General features: G+C 45.6%; 1 protein-coding gene across 1 annotated transcript in view; it reads left to right on the forward strand.

The window, feature by feature from the left end:
• Window positions 1–20,641, forward strand: part of LOC311148133 (plexin-A2-like) — a 212,543-nt gene that overhangs the window by 156,189 nt on the left and 35,713 nt on the right. Inside the window, exons 15-21 of the mRNA XM_084185028.1 lie at window positions 3,389–3,506; window positions 4,959–5,095; window positions 6,577–6,744; window positions 8,150–8,243; window positions 18,285–18,524; window positions 18,834–18,977; window positions 19,550–19,784. Of these exons, the coding sequence (XP_084041154.1) occupies window positions 3,389–3,506; window positions 4,959–5,095; window positions 6,577–6,744; window positions 8,150–8,243; window positions 18,285–18,524; window positions 18,834–18,977; window positions 19,550–19,784 (1,136 nt within the window). The remainder of the gene's footprint in view (window positions 1–3,388; window positions 3,507–4,958; window positions 5,096–6,576; window positions 6,745–8,149; window positions 8,244–18,284; window positions 18,525–18,833; window positions 18,978–19,549; window positions 19,785–20,641) is intronic.

The raw sequence follows: 20,641 nt of genomic DNA on the forward strand, positions 1-20,641 counted from the left end.
CAACTTTGTCCCTGACCTGTTTGGAGAGCTCCTTGGTCTTCATGGTGCCGCTTGCTTGGTGGTGCCCCTTGCTTAGTGGTGTTGCAGACTCTGGGGCCTTTCAGAACAGGTGTATACATACTGAGATCATGTGACAGATCATGTGACACTTAGATTGCACACAGGTAGACTTTATTTAACTAATAATGTGACTTCTGAAGGTAATTGGTTGCACCAGATCTTATTTAGGGGCTTCATAGCAAAGGGGGTGAATACATATGCACGCACCACCGTTATTTATTTTGTCTAATTTTTTGAAACAAGTTATTTTTTTCATTTCACTTCACCAATGTGGACTATTTTGTGTATGTCCATTACATGAAATCCAAATAAATATCCATTTTAAATACAGGTTGTAATGCAACAAAATAGGAAAAATGCCAAGGGGGATGAATACTTTTGCAAGGCACTGTAGGTGTCATTAGTTGTGATTTAGGAGATCAGTGCTGAAGAAACAAGTTGTATTGATCCACCGTGGGGTGTCAGCTAGGGTCTTCACTGTGATTTACATTGGACGTTGCAACGGCGACACTACAGCTTGATCTGCACAGCAGGGGGCTTGTTAGTGGAGGGATATTTATTATGTCTAGTACCCTCCACTCCCCAGGAAGTTATAGGGCTACTGGTGTGAGGGGTGTGGTAAGTTGTGGCGACTGATGGAGGAGCACGCTTTGAAAGCTGTATGTGGTGAGGTGTCCTGTTCAATTGAATTTCCCTGCCTTGGATCAGAAAAGCCAGAGAGAAGATTACATTGAGAAACGAGAGAAGATCGATACAGAGTAGAGAAGCATACTGATCACTTTTGTCCTCTTAACTTTTCCCTCAATCAGTCTTCTATATGTATGTATGAGGGCCTGCCTGCCTGCTGAAGTCAGAACAGGGACTGGCTGAGAATACTCTGAATGTGTCTATGTGAATGGATGACTAAGAACACCATTGTGTGTGTTTCGTGGAATACTGTATTCAATGTATTGAGCTTGTATGGTATTGTCCAATACTGAATAGATGTGCTAGATAACATTGTGGTTGTGCGTTTCTTGTTTGTAAAACACTGTTTTAAATGTCTGGTTGACTGACTGTGTGTTTTGTTTGTCCATATACTCCTTACAGGATAGTGTGTCTGACTATGTGTGTTGTGTTGTCTTCCAGGATGTACGGTATGTGAAGCTTTAGGCCAGCAGCATACCACCCTGCATCCCACTGCTGGCTTGTCTCTGAAGTTAAGCAGGGCCAGCAGCATACCACCCTGCATCCCACTGCTGGCTTGTCTCTGAAGTTAAGCAGGGCCAGCAGCATACCACCCTGCATCCCACTGCTGGCTTGTCTCTGAAGTTAAGCAGGGCCAGCAGCATACCACCCTGCATCCCACTGCTGGCTTGTCTCTGAAGTTAAGCAGGGTTGGTTCTGGATGGGAGACCAGATGCTGCTGGAAGTGGTGTTGGAGGGCCAGTAGGAGGCACTCTTTCCTCTGGTCAAAGAAATAAATAATATATATACAGTGCCTTAGGAAAGTATTCAGACCCCTTGACTTTTTCCACATTTTGTTAGGTTACAGACTTATTCTAAAATTGATTAAATCGTTTTTTTCCTCATCAATCTTCACACAATACCCCATAATGACAAAGCAAAAACAGGTTTTTATACATTTTTGCTAATTTATATAAATAAATAAAAACGGAAATATCACATTTACATAAGTATTCAGACCCATTACTCAGTACTTTGTTGAAGCACCTTTGGCAGCGATTACAGCCTAGAGTCTTCTTGGGTATGACTCTACATGCTTGGCACACCTGTATTTGGGGAGTTTCTCCCATTCTTCTCTGCAGATCCTCTCAAGCTCTGTCAGGTTGGATGGGGAGCGTTGCTTCACAGCTATTTTCAGGTCTCTCCAGAGATGTTCGATCGGGTTCAAGTCCGGGCTCTGGCTGGGACACTCAAGGACATTCAGAGACTTGTCCCAAAGCCACTCCTGCGTTGTTTTGGCTATGTGCTTAGGGTCGTTGTCCTGTTGGAAGGTGAACCTTCGTCCCAGTCTGAGGTCCTGAGCCCTCTGGAGCAGGTTTTCATCAAGGATCTCTCAGTATTTTGCTCCGTTCATCTTTGCCTCGATCCCGACTAGTCTCCCAGTCCCTGCCGCTGAAAAACACCCCCACAGCATGATGCTGCCACCACCATGCTTCACCGTAGGGATGGTGCCAGGTTTCCTCCAGACGTGACGCTTGGCATTCAGGCCAAAGAGTTGAATCTTGGTTTCATCAGACCAGAGAATCTTGTTTCTCATGGTCTGAGAATCTTTAGGTGCCTTTTGGCAAACTCCAAGTGGGCTGTCATGTGCCTTTTACTGAGGAGTGGCTTCCGTCTGGCCACTCTACTATAAAGGCCTGATTGGTGTAGTGCTGCAGAGATGGTTGTCCTTTTGGAAGGTTCTCCCATCTCCACAGAGAAACTCTAGAGCTCTGTCAGAGTGACCATCGGGTTCTTGGTCACCACCCTGACCAAGGCCCTTCTCCCCCGATTGCTCAGTTTGGCCGGGTGGCCAGCTCTAAGAAGAGTCTTGGTGGTTCCAAACTTCTTCCATTTAAGAATTATAGGGGACCTTCAATGCTTCAGACATTGTCTACGGACAATTCCTTCGACCTCATGGCTTGGTTTTTGCTCTGACATGCCCTGTCAACTGTGGGACCTTATATAGACAGGTGTGTGTCTTTCCAAATCATGTCCAATCAATTGAATTTATCACAGCTGGACTCCAATCAAGTTGTAGAAACATCTTAAGGATGATCAATGGAAACAGGATGCACTTGAGCTCAATTTCGAGTCTCATAGCAAAGGGTCTGAATACTTATGTAAATAAGGTATTTATGTTTTTTATTTTTAATACATTTGCAAACATTTCAAAAATTCTGTTTTCGCTTTGTCATTATGGGGTATTGTGTGTAGATTACTGAGGATTATTTAATCAATTTTAAAATAAGGCTGTAACGTAACCAAATGTGGAAAAAGTCAAGGGGTCTAAATACTTTCCGAAGGCACTGTATATCCCAATGCTGTCTTTCGGATGGGACGTTAAACAGGTTTCCTGACTCTCTGTGGTCACTAAAGATCCCATGGCACTTATCGTAAGAGTAAGTGTGTTAACCCTGGTGTCCTGGCTAAATTCCCAATCTGGCCATCATGGCCACATAATCATCCCCATCTTCCAATTGGCTCATTTCTTCTCTCTCCTTTAACTAGTCCCCAGGTCGTTGCTGTAAATGAGAATGTGTTCTCAGCCAACTTACCGGGTAAAATAAAATAAATGCTGTTTTGAATACCCTAAACTGAGTGTTTGTTTTGTGTTTTCCAGGATAGTCTGTGAGATGGATGCTGCCCCAGCAGACAGCAAGCCTGGACCAGTCCAACTGTGTGTCGGGGAATGCAGACCTGCGCTCAAGACTCGCTCTTCCCAACTCTACTCCTTCGTGGTAAGACTCTAAACACTAACAGTCAGTAAATTAAGTGTTTTTATTGTTTTTTTTTCTCCCCAATTTAGCTGAGTTGTATTACACTAGTTCTTCTGATTCACTGTATTACAAATGCTAAATGAAGTTTAACTCTACTGGCTGAACACTATTAAAACTCAAACATTTTAGAATGAGGAAGAAGTAGTATTTCTCCTATCTCTCTTTGATGTCTATCACCATTGTCATCCTGAAAGACAGAAAATAAGTCATGAAAATCCTACCATTGAAATAATGAAGCCTTTTCTTGATTGTTGAAATACTGCATAGCCTAGTGATTACCACAGAAGTGCCCAGGGAATCAGCAGTTAATATATGGATAATAGGTGTTGTTAATAGAATAAATGGGAAGACAGCAGCTATGCTACACACCTGTATGTCACCCATACTAAAGCTAGCTTGCAGCTAACTGATAATCAAACATTCCCATTCACACACTCCCGATTAGCCACCCCTTAACAATTAACAACCGCTAGTAATTACCTGCACTGTTTAGCCTGTCCCCTGAATTGTACAGCACTGGGCGAGGAACAGTGTATGTGTGATGTTTGTGTGTGTGTACTGATGCTTTTGTCACCCATAATTCATGTTGCCGCTCAGGGACATCATCACAGCGCTGTGTGTGTGGGTACTGCAGTACTTTACCTGCAATTCCCTGATATCACAGCACCGTTAAAGAAAATGACACATAGCAAAAGCTATCTTCAATTTTGTAGACCACAAAACACACTCCCCATGTGGCCGCCTGTTTCACAAAGCTATACAGACAGGAAGTATGACAAAGAACAATGTAAATGGAGTGTGTGTTTTGCATCTTTGTCTGTGTGTGTGTGCGTGTGTGTGTGTGCATGTGTCTTTGTCTGTGTGTGTCTGTGTGTGGGTCCATCAATGCGTGGGTCGGTAGCACTCAGGAGCAGTCTGTACTCTGTTTCATCAGTGTGTCTCAAGATACCAGCCTAGCAGGCAGACTGTGTGGATGTATGTATGTATGTATGTATGTATGTATGTATGTATGTCCGTCCGTCCGTCCGTCCGTCCTCTGATGACAGGCAGGCAGACAGAACCGGGCTCCTGTTAACACTAGTTATTTTCAGACTGCCATTTTAAAAGGTTCAGTAGAATGCAACTCAGCAATGCAGAACACAGCAACACAACCCAAGATGAGTGGGATCTCAGAGGGACTTTAAAAGCTCCTGGTTTTATTTTGCTTCCTCTTTACATGGGGTTATAGTGCAGAGTTTCGGCTTGCCACAGGGCAGTTGAAAGCTGTTATTTGCTGCTGTGGCTCTCTGTAGAGTAGACAGTAATGTATATGGGACAGGACGTGTATGACAGATGAATGCATTACAGTGACAGAGAAATGGGTTTCTCACTCATCACTCTCTCTCGCGCTCTCTCTCTCCCTCCCTCCTCTAGATGCCGTCGGTACAGGGCCTGTCCCCCAGCAGAGGGCCTGAGTCGGGGGGCACCAAGGTGACCATCATGGGGGAGAACCTGGGCGCTGGCAGCAGTGTCACCATCCTCTTTGGGAACCAGACCTGCGAGTTCTACGGGTAAGAGAGAGACCCAGTTCACCCCCCCCCCCAGACTAGTTCATTTGTGGTAGTTTAATACATCGCTCCTGTAATGTTTTCAACAATTATGACATTCTCAGATAAATATCAATTATCTAACTTTTGCTGTCTTACCCAGTTGGAACTCTCTCTCTTTCATCTAAGTCAAAGCCCCCTACATTTCCTTATCCAGAGCGACTTACAATTAGTGCATTCATGTTAAGATAGCTAGGTGAGACAACCACATATCACAGTCCAGTCCTGGCAAGTATATTTTACATCTCTCCTTTTCTCCCTGTCAGAAACATATGTACATCTTAATAAGGTTTGATGACCTACTGCATCAAACCTCTCTAATAATAACCTCCAGACAACCTTGTGCACCCAGCCTGGGATTTTCCTTCCTTTTTCAGTCACCTTTACTTCTTTCTTAGATCTGCTCTTTTTCAGTTCTCTCTCTCTCTCTCTCTCTCTCCCACCCTTCCTCTCGCTACCTGTTTTCTTCCTGCTCTACCTCTCTCTCCATCCCTCCCTCTCCTCTCTCTCCATCCCTCCCTCCCTCTCTCTCCATCCCTCCCTCCCTCTCTCTCCATCCCTCCCTCCCTCTCTCTCCATCCCTCCCTCCCTCTCCTCTCTCTACATCTCCCCCTCCCTCTCTCTCCATCCCTCCCTCCCTACCCCTCTCTCCATCCCTCCCTCCCTCCCTCTCTCCCTACCTCTCTCTCCATGCCTCCCTCTCTCCCTACCTCCCTCTCCCTACCTCTCTCTCATCCCTCCCTCCCTCTCTCTCCATCCCTCCCTCCCTCTCCTCTCTCTACATCCCTCCCTCCCTCTCTCCCTACATCCCTCCCTCCCTCCCTCTCCTCTCTCCCTCCCTCCCTCCCTCTCCTCTCTCCCTCCCTCCCTCCCTCTCCTCTCTCCCTCCCTCTCCTCTCTCCCTCCCTCTCCTCTCGCTCCATCCCTCCCTCCCTCCTCTCTCGATCCCTCTCCCTCCCTCCACCCCTCCCTCTCCCTCCCTCCACCCCTCCCTCTCCCTCCCTCCTTCCCTCTCCCTCCCTCCCTCCTTCCCTCTCCCTCCCTCCCTCCCTCTCCTTTCTGATATCTATTTAAAGCGGTGCAGCAGAAGAGAAAGGAGTAGGTTTCATTGTAATACTGTAAGGTTGAGGAGTCAAGGCAGCTTTAATGAGATCTGGGCTAATTACTAGCCATGTGTTCTCAACTGTTATTCTGACTGTGGAGAGAGAGGAGAGGATGAGAGAAGGATGGGGGGGGGGTGGCTAATGAACAGGGCTAGTTTCAGGGGGTGAGCAGGTAGTGCAGGGATCAATTGAATGGGATGGAGAACTAATTGTATTTTATTTTTATTTAACCTTTATTTAAGAATGATTAAAGAAGAAACGCAGACATGGACTGTGTGTGTGTGTGTGCGTGTGCGTGTGCGTGTGTGTGTGTGTGTGCGTGTGTGCGTGTGTTCCCTGCAGGCGGTCCATGACAGAGATCGTGTGTTACTCGGCCCCCTCCCTGACTGGGGTGGGTTCGGTGCAGATCAGTGTGAGTGTGGACCGGGCCCAGGTCAAGGAGAGCTTGAGCTTCGATTACATTGAGGACCCCACCGTCCAGCACATCGAGCCAGAGTGGAGCATCGCCAGGTAACACCACCAACACCTCTCCTAAACATGAGCGTAAACATCTACTTGTCCATGTCCCCAGTTCCTCATAGTCAGACCCCATCATCAAACGCAACACTGAAAGCTAACAGTCTGAGTTTGCTAGTTTTTTTCTTCTAGCATTAGCTGTAGAGACTAGTAATGGTAGTGCATTGCTGCAGCATATCTCAGGTAGACAGTTTGTAATTAAAGAGAGGGATGATGAGGACAGAGAGAGAGAGAGAGAGAGAGAGAGAGAGGCTGTGAACATGTAACAGAGGTCTAAGTGTGCAGCAGATAGCAGCCGAGATGGAGTTTATCTGGAAGAGAAGAGAGCAGCACGTCCTCTCTCTCTCCACTGAGAAACAGAGAGAGAGAGAAGAGATGAGGGACAGCTCTTTGTTTAGTCAAACTTGTTATTTCTTTTCTGCAGCGAGAGCACCGCCCCATGCCTCCTCTCAGCCCGGGAGAAAGGAGGTAGAGGAGTGTAGCATAGCGTAGTGTAGCCCCGTAGCTGACAGACAGACAGACAGACAGACAGGGCATCAAAGCTGCTGCCAGGGTGCTGTCTAAACAACACAACCCAGGAAGGCACAGCTAACATCAACAGGGATGAGCATCTTTAATCTAGAGCACATCTCTCTATGTTACTCTATCTCCTCTCCTTGTACTCTTGATTGGACTGAATGGTTAGCAGTAAAGCATGCTAAACCCTCCTCATTTGGCGTTTTGCTCAGTGGACCTCAAGACAATTTGAACAACTAGTCTTGTCTTACCACTGTCCTCCGGAGTGGCTATATAGACTGTAGTCACTAATACTGCAATACCGCCATGCGCAGACAGATCTTGAGATGCTAATCTAGATGCTGATCTAGTGCTCCCAGCCTCCCAGCCCAGTCATCTAACACTCCTCAGCGTTACTTCAGCAACCACTATAACAGTCCCGATCCCGATAACAGGCCAAACAGCTGTAAGGAAGTCCCCTGCTCTGGCTCCTGCCCTGTCTCTCCTGTCTGTCTGTGTTTGGTTCAGCTCAGCCTGGCTTGTTTGTGTTGTGTTGTATATTATCCATCGAGCCACGTAGCTACGACCCCTGCATGCTAAGTAGCGACCACCGCTCCACGCCGCAGCTAGCTAGAGCCTTTGGTGTTTCAAAGACGAGCCTACCAGATCTACTGAAGTTCAGTTAAAGGCATCTTTAATCATTTACTTACCTCAAAAGCCTATTATCTTCTGAAAACACTTTTTTAAAATGTGAGGTAAAGACTTTCGACAAAGGGTTGTGCAGGGCAGGAAGTTTTGGAGGGAAAGTCTTGTAGTCCGGTGTGTTATTTGTTTGTAAAACTTTTTTGTGTTTGTGTTTGTGTGTGTGTGTGCGTGTGCGTGCGTGCGTGGGTGGGTGAAACAGCGGCCACACTCCTCTGATGGTGACAGGAACTAATCTGGATGTGGTTCAGGAGCCTAGGATACGGATCAAGTACGGCGGCCGCGAGTCTGTCAATGTGAGTAGTACTACACACACATACACTACACACACACACTGGAGTAGATGATGTTGGGTATGATTGAGTCATACAAATGCTTGTCCTGCTAACCCCCAACCTCCTCCAACCTCCCCACAAACCCTATTTCAAATCTCCCTAAACACTCTAGCTAGTCTCTTTAAATAATGGAGCAGTTAGCGAGTGTTCCCATGCAGTATTTCATTGGAAAGTTTTAACACCATCAGGCTCCAGTTACTATCGCCAGTCAGTCAGGGCCTCAGCTCGATACAGTCCTGCTCTAACCTGCTTAGCCCTGTTGTTACGGTTTGAGACTTGGCGTATTCAGCCTGAATTTGAAATACCTCCTCAGACACTTTTCTGTAAATCTGGAGTGTAGGTGCAGCTTTGGAGGGTGGAGGGCTGGTGGGGTTTGAGGCTAGGAGCGTGGGGGGCTGGTAGGCAGTGGTTAGAGGGTTGGAGGGCATGGGAAGGGTTGGATGGTGGTGGGTTTGGAAGGCTGGGGAAGACCGAGGGGCTAGTCTGTTCCTAGTGGGTTCTAATGGAAGATGAAGTGCTGTCAGAAGGCTTTGTTCAGCATAAAGAGCCCCTCTCTGTATAATCAGGGCCGGGCGGGCGAATCGTTACAAATTGCATTTATGCTCTAGTCCTCGGGGTCCATGTTTAATTAAGGGAATGGTATTTTTCCACCGCTGCGGTCGGGTGGGTGGTCAGGGTAAAGGTGGGGAGGGCAGAGGAGTGGAGGGAGGTGAGTGAGGGAGGGAGGGAGGTGAGGGAGGGAGGGAGGGAGGGAAAACAGGTAGTGTGGAACAAGTGATTCATGCCAGGAAATACAGCGTATCCTAAATACATTTATAAAATTAGTACATGCTCATAAACACAGCACAAACTTTAGGCAGATGCATACTGTACAGTCACAGAAATGAAACATGCACACACAGACCACCACCACCATGACCATGTTCTGAAGTCTATTTTAATGGTCTCTTTATATAATGACTTCCATCTCACACCTCACTAGAATGTTGCTTTTTGGGTCTCAAAGAATCTTGTTAGAGAATCTCAGAACAGATTTGTTCCAAAGTATTGTCTTCTTACCTTCTGCATTCACAACCCTCCTCCCACTCAGACAGACTGTAGTTCACTTAAGTGGTTCTGAGGTGCCTGCATTTCTTCATGATTTCTCCAGTACCCAACATCAGAACTGTGCCCTAGGCCAGGGACCATCAACTAGATTGTTTCTTGAGCGGGCTGCAAATTTACCACAAAAAGCCAAAACATATCATATTTGACTAAAATATAATAATTTCAAACCTTGCTTACATTTGTATATGATCACATATATCTCTGTTATGCGTAGGGATACTTTGTAAAATTGTCAATCACTTGGAGCTGATTTGATGGTGTTTTTACAGTCTTTTATGTCCAACTATAAAAATAATAATAAATCAATATTTTTTGGTCAGAAAACTTGGGGGGCCAAATAAAATCAGCCGTGTGCCAGTTGGAGAACCCTGCCCTTTGTTCTACTACTGTACATGTCTTCATGTATGGACAGTTTCCCCATTTTACATGAAGAAACCCAGTCATTTTGGATCTAATGAAAGACAGTCTCAATGCTTTACTCACACACAAAATAACTGGATCAGATCAGTAAGAATTCTTGGAAGCCTCTGAGCTGAAATAGGATTTGACTTGTGTGTGGGTGCTGTCTGGTTTTCACTCAGGTGAAAGCAGAAAGCTTTGAGCGCTCAGTGGCGTTCTCCTTTAAAGTGCAGTCTCACTTCCTCACACACACACACACACACACACAGTGCCTCTCACAGACACTCGGCTCCTCTTTGATTTCCTTGCTCCAGAAGGAGGAGAAGAGAAGAAGCCTAGGTTACAATTACGGATCTCTTCATCCCTTCCTCTCGTCTTTGTCACAGGGGGAAAGGCAAACAGCACGGCAGCAGCCGTGCAATCAGGGCCCAGCCCAGAGAGGGCCTGTCAAGTCAGCCTTCAAAGTGTCATCTACCTCCCATTAAATTGCCTCTCTCGTCTCCCTCCCTCCCCCTTCCATCTCGTCACCTGCACAAGATTCTTCACAAAGAAGGCACAGAAAGGGAGACACCTTTCTTCGTGACACGCTCTATACCTGTCACCGGTTCACAACTGAAACATTAATCATTGTCTCTGATTAATGCTAAAAAGTGTTATTTTTCCTCTCACAGACCCCCCATTTTCTCCTATCTTCTCTTAAAGAATTTCACCTGCCACATTTTGCCCCCATTAAGATGTCTGTATGGCTGATGTGATGTCATCATGAGATAGATACAGTAGAGGCTGCTTCCCAAATGGCACCCTGTTCACTACATAGTGCATTAATATGGGCCCTGGTCAAAAGTAGTGCACTATATAGGGTAATAGGGTACCATTTGGGACGCAGCCTGATTGTCAGAAGTGGAAGCGATCAGCAGCAATTTGAGCTGATTAGAGAGAGAGAGAGAGACCTATACTTCACTAGGTCTATAGAGCAGCACAGCACCTACAGTCCTTATGCAATCAGACTGCTCTCTTTAGAACTTTGTCCTCCTAGGACATGGTACATCACCCCCAAGAGACATACACTGAGTGTACAAAACATTACATTCAATGCTCTTTCCATGACAGACTGACCAGGTGAATCCAGGTGAAAGTTATGATCCCTTATTGATGTCACTGGTTAAATCCACTTCAATCAGGTTAAAGAAGGATTTTTAAGCCTTGAGACAATTGAGACATGGATTGTGTTATGTGTGCCATTCAGAGGGTGAATGGGCAAGACAGCATATCTAAGTGCCTTTGAACGGGGTATGGTAGTAGGTGCCAGGCACACCAGTTTGAGTTAGTCAAGAACTGCAACGCTGGGTTTTTCACGCTCAACAGTTTCCCGTGTGTATCAAGAATGATCCACCACCCAAAGGACATCCAGACAACTTGGAGTCGACATGGACCAGTATCCCTGTGGAACGCTTTCGACACCTTGTAGAGACCATTCCCCGATGAACTGAGGCTGTTGTGAGGGCAAAAGGGTGCAACTCAATATTATGACGGTGTTCCTAATGTTTCGTCCACTGTATAATGAACACTCAGATAGAATCACATGAAGGAATAGATGGTGTGACTCCACTATAGATACATCCTGCTCCCTCTCATTTACATCAAGCTAAAGGCTTGGTTAATAACCTCTCTTCTCCTTCTATGTCTTCCAGTCTTGTCAGGTTGTTTCCTCCTCATCCACTACGTCTGCACCATCCATCCATCCCCTCTTCTCTCCACTCTCCATCCATCCATCCATCCATCCATCCATCCATCCATCCATCCATCCATCCCCTCTTCTCTCCACTCTCCATCCATCCATCCATCCATCCATCCCCTCTTCTCTCCACTCTCCATCCATCCATCCATCCATCCATCCCCTCTTCTCTCCATCCATCCATCCATCCATCCATCCCCTCTTCTCTCCACTCTCCATCCATCCATCCATCCATCCATCCATCCCCTCTTCTCTCCACTCTCCATCCATCCATCCATCCCCTCTTCTCTCCACTCTCCATCCATCCATCCATCCATCCATGTGACTAATATCAGAGCCATATTGTCAGAATTAACAGCTGGTGGAAACAAACAGGACATGGAAGGAAATGGACGTAGTGTAGGATTGATATCAGCCACTAATATCACTCATTGGCCAGAATATTGCTCACATAATATTTGACCCTTGACCTAACAGAGCTGTCTCCTCTCTCGTACCCCTGAAGCCTATTTCCTCTACTGCCTCCCTCTCTCCAAGTCAGAGACCTGGCGCATAACTATTCTCTGCTCCCTCATAAGAGCCTATAAGAGCCCTGAGATGATTAACAGCATAGTATATAGTTGCACATCTTGGGACTAAGATACACCATTTCTTACATCACTACCCATATAGCCCATGCTGTTCCACTTCACTACCCTGGCATAGCCAGTATGCCCCCCTTCACTACCCTGATCACTAACCTTATAGGCACTAAGCTCAGTGACTTATTCTGTGGCCTCTTTAGATCTTCACACATCACATTAGATCACATCACATCCAGTCATGGCTGAATCTTATATGACTGCCTTTCTCGGAAAACAGGATTCAGGAAGAGGGGGAAAAAATGTCTCACCCACCAACACACAAACACACACAGAGTGTTGAAAGAGTGTGTTGAAAACATGCAGCATCCTTCCAGCTAGCTAGCCCAGCTCTGAACAGATGGTAGTGGGAGCCATACTGTACTGTAGTTGACTTGCAAATGCATTGCTGTTCTGTTCTGTTCTGTTCCAACACAGACAGACAGACAGACAGACAGACAGAGACGGACGGACGGACGGGCGGGCGTGCTGTGGTAGCTTCTGTGCCTGCCTGTAATGCACGTCACTTTTATAACATGGAGACTACAGCAACATGTCACTTTTGCTTTACTGTCTCTGAATGCAGTATGTGAGAGCAATCAAGTGTATTCGTAGCTATAAAAAAAAGCTTATTTGCTAGTAACTATGAGAGTGAATTTGTGTTTATTTGCTGTTATTAAGGGACTTATTGGCCAGAATGTATTAAGTTAATAAGTAAATGCATTCACAAGCAGCTTTTGATAATCATAGCACACGATAAGAACAGTGTATACAGTATGTTTTTCCCTCAGTATTTTCTCTATAACTTTCATCTAATCTAAGATCTCTCTGTAACATATAATGGGATTACAGTAGTAGATTCTTGGAGAAAATGTGTCAGCAGTGCTATGGAGGTTGTATGCATTTTTAAAAGGGCTTAGCCTCTCTCTCTCGAACATGCAAACTTAGACTGTAGATATACAATGTCACTACTCTACGGGAGTCGCTTGGGAGCTTTTAGACCTTGTAATGTGGGCTAACATACACACACCGAGTCCAGCCGCAGCAGCACGCATGGCGGCAGCTGTTATGTGGGAACTGTGTTTCGGTTAGCCCAGTCGGTTAACCCGGGAGCAGAGCTAACTTCCTGCTGAACCCAACCCAGTGCTCCACGGGCCTCCAGCAGGACCAGCCCAAAGACTACGTTACCATACAGCTAACTACTTAATAATGCAGCCTAGGATTCCTTCCTGCATGGAGAAGAATGGGAATACTCTTGTACTCTGTAGTTGTACTCTGTAGCTCAACCTCAAAGAGCATGGTTGGAGTATCTAAAACAATTCCCCCTGCTGCACACTCACTCTGTACACCACACCAGAGGTGGGACCAAGTCACTATTATTCGAGTCACAAGCAAGTCTCAAGTCACAAGGTCCGAGTCTCAAATCGAGTCCCAAGTAGAACGGGTCAAGTCTAAGTCGTGCATTCTAAGAGCAAGTCAAGTGGAGTCCAGTCACAAGTTTAAGTCAAATCTCAAGTCAAGTAAAAATAAATCTATACATGTAACGACTTGTTCAACTACAAATCTTTGTCTATTTATTGAGGCTACCAGACAGCCCTTTTCATTATATTGTCTACAACATATTTTGATTAGCCTAAGTAATTGTAAAATAGTCGTAAGAGCATGAAATCAGCAGAAGGCAAGGCAGGTTGACGTGCTCAGAGTGTAGATTTATTTGCTGGTCTTGGTGATCCAATGGTGAAAGCACCATATCATACAAAATATACAAGTAGATTTACCAAATTTACATGGGCAATAGCCCAAAAGAAATAGCCTCTATCAGGCTTAACCTGTCCTATCTGAACGGACACAGGTAAAGGGCAAGACTGCACAGCCTCCCCTTGAGAAACCAAATCGAATCTGTCTAACAGGAGATCAAACAGATAGGTCTATAAGCACCTGGCCCCCAGGACCATACAAGTCACCCAACTGGCAATTACAACAAATAAACTGGTTCTACAATGTAAAAGGCCATTTCCACATCCATTGGTACATTCGTCTTAATCAGACTTAGTGATTATTAATTATATTTTAAAACCATGCATACATGGAACAATAATTTTATCTTATTCAACATTCTGACTCCAAAGCGTGGAGTGCAGGCTACGCAGCCTATTTCTACTACGCACAACCAGCATGACAGAGACACACGGAACTCCGACATAACCCGGGAAATATGAACAAAGGAAACCATACATTGAATTAAATTAAGTATTGCAAACATTCATGTTCGCTATAAACATCGCGCCCACTCAGAGCAGGGTAAGAAATGGTTGGCTATATGAAAATGTATCGTAGGCCTATCAAACATGAAACAGAAATGCCTATGTGTTGCAATAAACGGTATGGGGATGGAATGATGAAACGCTAGCAATTATTGTAGTATTAGATGCAATATTGATTTACCACATAGGGCCTATGGATATAAACATGTGAAAGCAACAGCAAACATTTCAATAAGACAAAAAAAGCACGCTCCACTGGCGGGAGTTTTGAGAACGCAAATGAAGAGCCTCGCCTATGGTGCGTCTTCGCCACAGTGATAATTCATTTTAAAAACAAATTCCAAATGCAAGCTTCATAAGAAATTATCAATTTTAAGCAATTGTTACATACCAAAATACCAGTAGGCCTATGCTAGTAATTGATGCCCCATTCCTGGTGAGCTTGCAAAGTAAACAGTTCATATTCTTGATCACCAAACAATTTTTGGAGCTGTATATTCATTTATGGCAATCCTCTTTCCCTACAATTTGATGTTCGTGCTGCACCCGATCCTATAGCTGCACAGCAAATCAAATAATCTGTTCGCTAGCGCACCCGACCATTGTTGATTGACAGTTTGCTGGTCCAGTCAGAGTGCGGAGTGTGCGTTTCACTAGCCAATCTGTTGCAGTTAGTGGCAAAAAAAAATTGCAAGGGCGATGCTGCTGTCTCTGGCTGTGTGTAAAGTAATCCACGTAGATTCTGTGACACAAAATGAGTGACAAAACATTACAAAACCTGGCCAGATCAGATATTTTCAAATCATCATGTCAAAGTCGAGCCCTCAAGTTCTTTTATTTTCTATCAAGTCAAGTCTCAACTCATCAAATGTGTGACTCAAATCAGACGCGAGTCCAAGTCATGTGACTGGAGTCCACAACTCTGCACCACGCTGCTTTAAAAAAGAATAGAATAGAAGGATTGACCGGAATTTGTTTGTATCGATGGCTGATAGCCACCCCCCCGGCTCGAGACTAGAGCAGAGGACAACAGGTAAGAGGTGTGGTACTCTGCTTGCGCTACAGAGCTTTGAAGACATTTGGCTCTAATTAAGTTTATCCTCTGAGAGTGAGAGAAAGAGAGAGACACCAAATAATGCATGCAGAGCAGAATTAGGCCAATACCCGCTAATTATCAAAATCCAGAAAAGAGCCGTTAAATTCTATAACCACTTAAAAGGAAGCGATTCCCAAACCTTCCATAACAAAGCCATCACCTACAGAGAGATGAACTTGGAGAAGAGTCCCCTAAGTAAGCTTGTCCTGGGGCTCTGTTCACAAACACAAACAGACCCCACACAGCCCCAGGACAACAACAACAACAACACAACTAGACCCAACCAAATCATGAGAAAACAAAAAGAGAATTACTTGACACATTGGAAAGAACAAACAAAAAAACAGAGCAAATTAGAATACTATTTGGCCCTAAACAGAGAGTACACAGTGGCAGAATACCTGACCACTGTGACTGACCCAAACTTAAGGAAAGCTTTGACTATGTACAGACTCAGTGAGCATAGCCTTGCTATTGAGAAAGGCCGCTGTAGGCAGACCTGGCTCTCAAGAGAAGACAGGCTATGTGCACACTGCCCACAAAATGAGGTGGAAACTGAGCTGCACTTCCTAACCTCCTGCCAAATGTATGACCATATTAGAGACACATATTTCCCTCAGATTACAGCGATCCACAAAGAATTCGAAAACAAACCCAATTTTGATAAACTCCCTTATCTACTGGGTGAAAAACCACAGTGTGCCATCACAGCTGCAAGATTTGTGACCTGTTGCCACAAGAAAAGGGCAACCAGTGAAGAACAAACACCATTGTAAATACAACCCATATTTATGTTTATTTATTTTCCCATTTGTACTTTAACTATTTGCACATTGTTACAACACTGTATATATACATAATATGACATTTGAAATGTCTTTATTCTTTTGAAACTTCTGAGTGTAATGTTTACTGTTAATATTTATTGTTTATTTCACTTTTGTTTACTATCTACTTCACTTGCTTTGGCAATGTTAACACACGTTTCCCATGCCAATAAAGCCCTTAAATTGAATTGAATTGAATTGAGATCCGAGATAAAAGGCTCCGGCAGCAGCAGGAGTGCAGCACAGTAATCAATCGTGTTCCTCTACTGTTAGTAGTGCTGCAGCTCGTTCCCTCGCATGGAAAATAGCCGCTCCTGGGCATACAGATAGAAAGGAATATTATTCAAGAAGCCATGACTTCACCTCAACCTGCTAGATTGGATATATGACCAAGTGATTGGGGGATATCCCCAGTCCCCCTCATGCCCTCTTATTTGTTTTAGTTTGAGGCTCCTCAGCACTACTGGAGAAATGTTATGAAAACTGAAAACTTCCTGTCTCTGAAAGTAATAATAATTAATTGGATGTATATAGCACTTTTCTACCAACTGAGGTACTCAAAGCACTTTACATAGTAGGGGGGGAAACTCACTTCATCCACCACCAATGTGTTGCATGGTGACCATTTTTGTGCCAGAACGCTCACCACACATCAGCTGGAGAGGTGAGGAGTGATATACGCAAAATAAGAATGAGGGGGTTGATTAGGTGGGCATGATGGAATGGGGCCAGGTTGGGAATTTAGCCATGACACCAGGGTTAACACCCCTACTCTTACGATAAGCGCCATGGGATTTTTAATGACCACAGAGAGTCAGGACACTCTTTTATCGTCCCATGCGAAAGACGGCAACATACGCAGGGCAATGTCCCTTTCACTGCCCTGGGATCTCCTTAAACTAGCATCCCACTACTGGCCCTCCAATACCACTTCCAGCAGCATCTGGTCTCCCATCCAGGGACCGACCCAGCTTAACTTCAGAGGCAAGCCAGCCGTGGGATGCAGAGTGGTATGCTGCTGGCAGTGCTTTTGTATGAAGTGTAACATTCAATAAACTCTAGACTTTACATGGTATTACAGTAGGTGGTTGTTAGGCTATATGGTATGAACCTACTCTTTCAACTTTTAGAATGGAAAGAGTAGAGCCAGACGGTCTGTCTCACCTCATCCCGCTTGACTTGCTCATGTCTCATATTGGAGAGCTTAGATTATTAGAGCATGATGGCTGGCTAGTGTGGATCCCATCGGTCGCCTGTTTCCATCTTTTGGTGGAGCTAATTTGTCTCACTCTCTCTCCTCCTCCCCCTGTTTCTCCCTCCCTCCTCCCTCTCTCTCTCTCTCTCTCTCTCTCTCTCCTTCCCCTTCTCTCTCTCTCATTCCCCTCTTTCTCCCTCCCTCCTTCCCCTCTCCCTCTCTCTCCTTCCCCTCTCTCTCTCTCATTCCCCTCTTTCTCCCTCCCTCATTCCCCTCTCTCTCTCTCTCCTTCCCCTCTCTCTCTCTCCTTCCCCTCTCTCTCTCTCTCCTTCCCCCCTCTCTCTCTCTCTCCTTCCCCTCTCTCTCTCTCTCTCCCTCTCTCTCCTTCCCCTCTTTCTCCCTCCCTCCTCCCCCCTCTCTCTCTCTCTCTCCTTCCCCTTCTCTCTCTCTCCTTCCCCTTCTCTCTCTCTCTCTCTCTCTCTCTCTCTCTCTCTCTCTCTCTCTCTCTCTCTCTCTCTCTCTCTCTCTCATTCCCCTCTCTCTCTCATTCCCCTCTCTCTCTCTTTTCCCTCTCTTTCTATCCTTCCCCTCCCTCTACTTCCACCTCTCTCTCTCCCTCTCCTTCCCCTCCTCTCTCCCTCTCCTTCCCCTCCTCTCTCCCCTCCTCTCTCCCTCTCCTTCCCCTCCTCTCTCCCCCTCCTTCCCCTCCTCTCTCTCTCTCTCCCTGCTTCTCTCCTTCTCCATTCCTCCCTCTCTCAGATGTGTAAGGTTCTGAACACCACCAGTATGAGTTGCTTTGCCCCGTCCCTGGTAGCAGAGTACCGTCCAGGTCTGGACATGGTCAAACACGCTGATGAGTTTGGGTTCATCTTCAACAACGTCCAGACTCTGCTAGTCTATAACAACACCAACTTCCTCTACTACCCCAACCCATACTTTGAACCTCTCAGCACCAATGGGGTCCTGGAGCAGAAGCCTGGCTCGCCCATCATTCTCAAGGTATGGGAGCTTACTGGAATTGTAATCAATCAATCAATCAATCAAATGGATGAATAAAGCTCTATAAATGACAGCACTTATATAGCAACCCGGCCTAGACCTAGCATGTAGAAATCAAGAGAGGGTTTAAGATATTTGAATGTGCAACCATAAAACAGAGTTGAAACAATGTTCATTCTATAACTGTATCATCATTACTGCACCATAACAACCAATTATTATTTTTGGGTGACTTCATATTACCTTAGTTGAGCATTGCAATGACAATGTGTGCACAGTACAAAGTGCCCCCCTCCTCTCCCCCCACAGGGCAGAAACCTGGTTCCCCCGGCCTCAGGGGGGGTGAAGCTCAACTACACTGTACTGATCGGGGAGACCCCCTGCTCAGTCACTGTGTCTGAGACCCAGCTGCTGTGTGAGCCTCCTAACCTCACGGGCCAGTACAAAGTCATGGTACGTCAATCAGTCTGTCCAAGTGCACACATATCTACACAGAAACACACACTGAAACAGACACTGACAAACACACAGATGCACACACACACACACACACACACACACACACACACATTCATACACACACACACACACACTCACACACCCTCTCGTCCTGTCTCTCTTTTCTGTCTCTGTGTGTCAGAGTGTCTGTGATTTATTTTCCATAACGTTTGACCTGTAAACTCCATTATTTTTGCTCTCGTGGTTGTTCATTCAGCTGAGCGAAACAGGTCAAAGACAGAGCAGTGTGACTGGGCTCTAGCTGTCAAAAGGTTCCGCAAGAATCCACTGCAATTATTTCTACTAGTCTTCTCACTTATTGAGTTCAAGCCCCCGAACTTCACTCTTCACTCTCATACATGTCGGGGTGTCTGGGTGCCGGGGTGTCGGGGTGTCTGGCTGTCTGGCTGTCTGGGTGTGTGTCTATGCACACTGTGTCTGTGTGCTGTATGGGTTTATTTAACTGAATCTAACTGTTTGTGTTTGAATGTGTTAAACTCTATATACTTTATGTGTGTATATATCAGGTCCAGGTGGGCGGTCTCCACGTGTCTCCAGGGGCGGTCCACATCCTTTCAGACAGCCTGCTCACCCTGCCCACCATCGTCTCTATCGCCGCCGGCGGAGGCCTCCTCCTCATCATCGTCATCCTCGTCCTCATCGCATACAAACGCAAGTCGCGGGAGAATGACCTCACCCTGAAGCGCCTGCAGATGCAGATGGACAACCTGGAGTCCCGGGTTGCCCTGGAGTGCAAGGAAGGTGAGTAAGACTTTATTTAGATAACCACTAACTATTAGTAGGCTATCAGTAACATTGAAATGCATCTAGGGAAAAATTCATTGACATTCAACAAATTAACCACAGACTATTAGTTGCAACTCTCACAAACTATCGTATACACCAGTGTTCCCAACTCCAGTCCAGTGAGTTTGTCAGGGGCAACAACAAAAATGTGTGCTGTTGGGGGTGCTCGAGGACTGGAGTTGGAAAACCCTGGTCTAGACTACGGAAGGTCAGTTCAGCCCAGAGTCGCTATTCAGGTACTCTAGCCTATATCCTTATCCTCTCTCCATCAACAACAAAGGCATGGAATTACAGGTACAGAAACTGAAATCAGTCTCTCAAAATGTCTGTGAAGAGTTAAGCAATTATGTTTGGTCCTCTTCTGCTCTACACAGCTATTTTGAGACACTTTGATTCCAGTTTCCTTGCAGGGCTAAAGACTGAGCTAGCTAGCTGGGCTCCACTAAGGCATGGTATAATCACATGAATGACACACATTGGTATTTCTGTGTAGTAAATAAATTACGGGTGGTATGTGTTGCATAATGTAATAGAAGTTATTGTGAATCTGGGTCAGTGAGTCAGTCTCTGCTAGTTTAGTTTACCCTGTTTGTGACCCTGATCGTGGCACACTAAATGCACATGGTGCTTGTCTATCGCTCACACACACTGGCTCACACACACACACTGGCTCACACACACACACACTGACTCACACACACACACACACTGACTCACACACACACACTGACTCACACACACACACTGACTCACACACACACACTGGCTCACACACACTGGCTCACACTGACACTGGCTCACACTGACACTCA

The sequence above is a fragment of the Coregonus lavaretus genome, assembly GCF_964263955.1.
Source record: "Coregonus lavaretus genome assembly, chromosome: 20".
NCBI lineage: Eukaryota > Metazoa > Chordata > Actinopteri > Salmoniformes > Salmonidae > Coregonus > Coregonus lavaretus.